General features: G+C 36.9%; 1 protein-coding gene across 6 annotated transcripts in view; it reads left to right on the plus strand.

Annotated features, from left to right (window-relative positions):
- Positions 1-269: 269 nt before the first annotated feature.
- The window catches only part of LOC120084585 (mitochondrial substrate carrier family protein ucpB), a 15,545-nt gene continuing 9,547 nt past the window's right edge, over positions 270-6,267 (plus strand). For 3 of the 6 annotated variants that reach the window (XM_039040389.1, XM_039040390.1, XM_039040388.1), the window contains exons 1-7: positions 270-348; positions 474-590; positions 1,211-1,272; positions 1,368-1,604; positions 1,679-1,846; positions 2,005-2,054; positions 3,044-3,176. In XM_039040389.1, the coding sequence (XP_038896317.1) occupies positions 309-348; positions 474-590; positions 1,211-1,272; positions 1,368-1,604; positions 1,679-1,846; positions 2,005-2,054; positions 3,044-3,176 (807 nt within the window). In that variant the 5' untranslated portion in view covers positions 270-308. Of the gene's footprint in view, positions 349-473; positions 591-1,129; positions 1,273-1,367; positions 1,605-1,678; positions 1,847-2,004; positions 2,055-3,043; positions 3,177-6,267 lie in introns of those variants that run through there. The other 3 variants (XM_039040391.1, XM_039040392.1, XM_039040394.1) reach the window with 3 other exon arrangements.

Consider the following 6,267-nt stretch of genomic DNA (forward strand, 5'->3'; position numbering starts at 1 on the left):
AATTAAAGTAATAATTTATGTTATTATATCACTTTTGTATCTTTATTTCACAAATTTCATTCTAATTACATCATTATGTATTTTAATTTGATTCTTCCATCTATTTTTATATATTTATTTATTATAAATTAACTTGAAATAAGAATATATAATTTTGGACGCTGTTTTTCAAAATTACTTGGAAATATTTAATAATTCAATTTAAGTAATTAAAATTTAAATTATATCTTCAAACTTTATGTTATAGGAATTTTTAGTGTGTAGTATAAATACAATGTCGGGGGAAACTGGGAAAAACAGAAAGGGAAATGGTTAACGGATCTTCGTCCCAAGAATCCTCCATTTCAGGTTCTCTCTTTTCCTTCATCTTTGATTATTACTCTTCCAATTCCATCAATTTTGAGGGTTGAGCTTCTGTTTGGTTGGATTCCGATCAATTTCACACTGATTTTTCTTTCCCCAACTGTATTCAGGAGTTTTGGCGCGCAATGAGAGGCGGATCTGGGCGGCTTCTCCGTCTGATGTTCTTTACCATTTTGGAACCAGCGGACTCTCCGTCGCGGTCGCCACCGCCGTTACTCACCCTTTAGGTTCTCTCTCTTTTCTTCCTTTTAAATTTTGAATTATGCCTTTTCGGTTCTTATTTTTGTGGTTTCGAAATCTATAATCCACATGTCAGTGATGGGTATTTTGTGATTCATTGGGCTATTAAATGTATGTCATTCTTGTAAGTTGCTGGGTTTTGGTGGACCTCGAATTGATGCAACCGTTTTGTTTCCTTAGAGTTACGCTCATGGTGAATGTAATGGTCTGTGGAACTTTATAACGAACTTCTTTTTTCTGTTTGGGTAACTGTTACACTCATAGCAATCACTTCTTGATGTGTGGCCTTTCATTTGTACTATCCCTTGATGTCACTGTTTTATAGTTTTTTCCATGTATTATTTGATATAATAATGCTCAGTACATGCTACAATCGATATATGAATGATGAATGGAGAACTGGAAGGAATAAATAAGAGAATTCTTGAACTAGAAGGAATCGATTGTTTTTTGGCGGTTTTTGTTGACATAACCCTTTCGTATTCCAAACCTCATAGAAATAACATGAATGATTCTTAATTTTCAGAAGAGAGAGAGAGAGAGAGAGAAGAAGTTGACTCTATAGCCAACAAACAGTGATCTTAATTTGTGTCCAGCTTGAATGCAGATGTACTTAAAGTAAGATTGCAAATGCAACTTGTGGGGCGGAGGGGGCCTCTGATTGGAATGGTATTCACGATTTTCTTATAAGGATTTTATTTTTGTTTTTTTTTTTTCTTGAACTTTTTTGTTCTATATAGTATATTAATTGAGGACATGCATAGGGACAAGTATTTCTGCAACTGTTGAATAATGAAGGGCCAAGGTCTTTATATTTGGGGTTATCACCAGCTCTTACAAGATCAGTTCTCTATGGAGGTCTCCGTTTAGGTTTATATGAACCGTCAAAGTATGCTTCTGATTTGCTTTTCGGGTCTACCAATATCTTTGTTAAGATTGGAGCTGGAGCAATTTCTGGTGCAGTTGCAACCGCTCTAACCAATCCAGTTGAAGTTCTCAAGGTGATAGTTAGATTGTCTCTCATTACTTAACTTTTCAATTATAGTTAGATCTTAAAGTTATTTATTGTTGCCAGGTGCGATTACAAATGAATCCAAACTCAACCAAAGGACCAATCAAAGAAATGTCCAGAATTGTTTCTGAGGAGGGACTAAAAGCTCTTTGGAAGGGTGTTGGCCCTGCTATGGCCAGAGCAGGTGCTTTGACGGCATCTCAGCTGGCAACATATGATGAATCTAAGCGGGTCTATTTCTAAACATATTCTTTTCAATTTGAATATGCATGAAGTAATTTCTACGGTTTCTGATTCTTGAAACTGTACATATATGTTATATTTCTGCAAGTGTATTCATCCTTATGTCTTTTTTATTCTTAAGATTTTTCCCTTTTTGTATTTTGCAGGTTTTAGTTAAGTGGACACCCTTACAAGAAGGATTTCCTTTGCATCTCATGTATGAAACTATGAACTATTTGTACCAATAATCTGTTATCTATTTTACTTCCCCTTTCATTTGAGCCTTAAAATTCATTTATTTTATAACGGCATGCTCCCTAACGGAAAATGCGTGCTTTTAGCCTTTAGGTAATATACTATCACGTTAATATAAACAGCTATTAAATGGTTAACAGGACAAAAAATCTGGCATTAAACAAGAATTTGGAGCTTTGAGGAAAAGTAATGACAATCTGATCACCCAGAAACAAAAACAAAAGGAAATTATATGTTTCTGTTGGTAGAAGCCCAAAGGGTGACCATAAAATGGATATGATCCCAAACTCCTTGGTCCTTTTACTTGTTAAAATAACCATTCTATTTCTCCAAATACCCTGAAGGATGTCTAAAATTGAATTTGTGCCTAAAGGATCTGAATCTGGTCTGAAACTCAGTACATTTGTCCAAAATATCAAGAAAGTTTCCTCTTGAAGCTTAATGTTCTTGTGTCCAACAATAACTGGTCGAAGAAGGATTCTCCAGTGCATTTCAGGAACTATTAAAGAGACTTTTCAATATTTTCATACTAGCTTGTTTAGTTTACAATTGTAAATGATAGCTGTGTTTTTGGTTTTTACTTTTTAGATTGTCATCTCAACCCAATTCTACCAATTGGCAGATGTTTTATGTATTTTTGGTTCTACAGTGAGATATCATTTGAACTTTATTTATTTATTTTTCTGTAGGAAACCAAACTTTCATTTGGAGAAATGAAAGAATGTACAAGGGCATATATATATATATAAATAAATATAATAAGAACCCAACAAAAAAAAAAAGGAGACCTAGAAAAATTACAAAATGGGACTCCAATCCAAGAAGCCAAGATTATAGTTAAATGAGTTGATATTATTAACAAAATATTTTTTAGTTGCCTCAAATTCAACTGTTTAAATATTTGTTCATAGTTTACATCAATGGCTTAACATGTGTTGCACCCTTGTGAAGCTCAAGTACAGTAGCGGGTGTGGTGAGTACTCTCATGACAACGCCTATTGACATGATTAAAACACGCCTTATGTTACAACGTGAGTCTAAAAGAGCTGGAAGTTACAAGAACGGGCTACATTGTGCATATCAGGTATATGACCTGCCACATAACCTTTTTCCTTTGTCTTTTGTCTAAATGTATTCTTCATATGCAAATAGCATTGTACATATTGGATTTTCACACAATGTGATTCCTCATCCTTCCCCTTTTAAGTCCATGCATTTTTCTGCATTAATTAATGTTAACTTCGATGTGGGAGGTGGAAAATTTATGCAGTTCCTAGCAAACGAAAATTTCCCTTTTTTTTNGAATTGTTAAAGGTTAACAATTATGAACCGAATAAATGATGGCTATTAGGTTCAGTTCCAAGAGTTGGTTCTGCCTAATGGTTGAGAATGTCTCATCCTAGTGAAAAGGGCATCTGATCACCCCACCGGTGACGTTTGTCCTGCCTCACTGGGGTATCGTTGGAAAATAGAAGTCTTTCACTTAGGGTACTTGAAACTGTTTTGCAAAATTGATTGGTTAAATTGTGGTTTAGCAAAATCCGATAAAAGTTTTGTTCGTTTTTTAGCAACAATCTTTTGAAAATGGCCACAACCACTTTAGTTTTGCTAAGCGTCGAAAAATTAACTAGCGATAACTTTTCAACATGGAAACACATGATCACGACAATACTGATCATCGAGGATCTCATGTTTGCCATTACGAAGGTCTGTCCTTCTATTACAGCTCCCAATGCTGCTCGAAATGTTTGGGAGGCATACGAGCGATGGACACAGGTGAATGAAAAGGCCCGAACCTATATCTTGGCAAGTATTTCTGAAGTCTTGGCCAAGAAGCATGAGCCCATGGTCTCAATGCATGAGATCATGGAGTCTCTTCGGGGAATGTTTGGATAACCGTTTGAATAACTCGTGCACGAGGCTCTCAAGTATATATTCAACTCCAAAATGGAAGAAGACACCTCTGTTCGTGAACATATGCTTAACATGATGGTCTACTTCAATGTGGTAGAGTTGAATGGGTCTACCATCGATGATGGTAGCCAGGTTAGCATAATCTTACATTATTTGTCGGGGAGCTTCCTGCACTTTGTTAGTAATATGATTCTTAACAAAGTGAAATACAGCCTTACAACTCTCTTTAACGAGTTACAGACCTACCAATCTTTACTGAAAAGTAAGGAGAGGAAGAAGGGTGAGACAAATGTTGCTTCATCTTCCAGGACGTTCCATAGAGGTTCGACCTCATGAAAAAAGTATGCACATTCTACTTCTAACTTTACAAAGGGGAAAAAGAAGAAGGGTGGTAAGGGAAAAGGAAAGACGCCTACTAACCCGCCATTTGTCGCCCCAAGAAGGCATCCACCACCGATTGAAAAGGGGAAATGTTTCCATTTCAACCAGAATGGACACTGGAAGAGGAATTGTCCTCGCTGGCTGAAGGAAAGGAAGGTCGCCAAGGCTAATAAAGGTAAATATGATTTACTTGTACTTAAAACTTGTTTAGTGGAGAATAATGATTCTTCTTGGATAATTGATTCGGGCGCCACTAATCACGTTTGTTCTTCTTTTCAGGAGATTAGATCTTGGCCAGTGAGACGACGATGCGAGTAGGCACTAGACACGTCATCTCAACTGTGGTAGTGGGAGGGTTCCAGTTAGCTTTACATAATAGGTTTCTAATTTTGAATGATGTATATATTGTTCCTGAATTTAAGAGGAACCTTATTTTTGTAAAGTGCTTGCTACAATGTAAATACATTGTTTCTTTTAATGTGGATAAAGTGTTTATTCATAAAGATGGTGTTAATATTTGTATAGCATATTTGGAAAGTAACTTGTATGTGCTAAGGCCATTAGCCATTAGTTCCCTCCATACCACATAATTGCTTAAAACTGTCGTAACTCAAACTAAAGGTCGATGTATTTCTCCAAAAGAAAATACCCAACTTTGGCACCTTCGATTAGGATATATCAATCTCGATAGTATCGAGAGATTGGTGAAGAATGGACTTCTAAGTGAGTTAGAAGAAAATTCTTTACCGGTATGTGAATCTTGCCTTGAGGGTAAGATGACTAAACGACATATTATTGGAAAAGGTTATCGAGCCAAAGAGCCTCTTGAGTTAGTACATTCTGACCTTTGTGGTCCTATGAATGTACGAACCCGGGGGTGACTATGAGTATTTTATCAGTTTTACTGATGATTACTCTAGGTATGGGTATGTTTATCTTTTGTAACGGAAGTCTGAATCCTTTGAAAAGTTTAAAGAGTTTAAGGCTGAAGTTGAAAATGCATTGGATAGACGAATTAAAACACTTCGATCGAATCGAGGTAGAGAGTTTTTGGACTCGGTATTCTAGGACTATTTGATAGAACATGGAATCGTTTCCCAACTCTCAGCGTTGGGTACACCTCAACAAAATGGTGTAGCAGAAAGTAGAAAATAGAACCTTGTTGAACATGGTTCGTTCGATGATGAGTTATGCTTCCTTATCGGACTCGTTTTGAGATTTCGCAGTGGAGACTGCAGTATATATACTCAACTGTGTTCCCTCATAGTATGTTGCGAGACATCTCTAGAGTTGTGGAACGGACGTAAAGCTAGTTTACGTCACTTTCACATTTGGGGTTGCTCTGCACACTTCCTTGAGGCAAATTCCAAGAAATTGGAACCATGGTCGAGGTTATACTTCGTTGTAGGCTACCTCAAAAGTACACGAGGGGGTTATTTTTATGATCTGTCGAAAAATAGGGTGTTTGTTTCTACGAATGCTACTTTCCTAGAGGAGAATCATATAAGGGAGCACAGTTCACATAGTAAAGTCGTGTTGCGTAAGCTTTCCAATGAAACTACTGAGACTTTAATAAGAGTTGTTGAAGAGCCCGCTTCATCAGCAAGAGTTGTTGGTGGTAGTTCATCTTGTAGGTCATTTCCACCTCAAGAGTTAAGGGAACCTCGACGCAGTGGGAGGATTGCAAACCTGCCCGTTCGCTATTTGGGTTTCACGAAAATCCTTGCTATAGTAGCAGATGACGACATTGAGGATTCGTTGTCTTATCAGAAGGAAATGGAGGATGTAGACCGAGATGAATGGGTCAAGGCCATGGATCTCAAGATAGAGTCGATGTACTTCAACTCAGTATGGGATATTGTAGATCAGCCTGATGGGGT

Source organism: Benincasa hispida, chromosome 9, assembly GCF_009727055.1.
Source record: "Benincasa hispida cultivar B227 chromosome 9, ASM972705v1, whole genome shotgun sequence".
NCBI classification, from domain to species: Eukaryota; Viridiplantae; Streptophyta; class Magnoliopsida; order Cucurbitales; family Cucurbitaceae; genus Benincasa; species Benincasa hispida.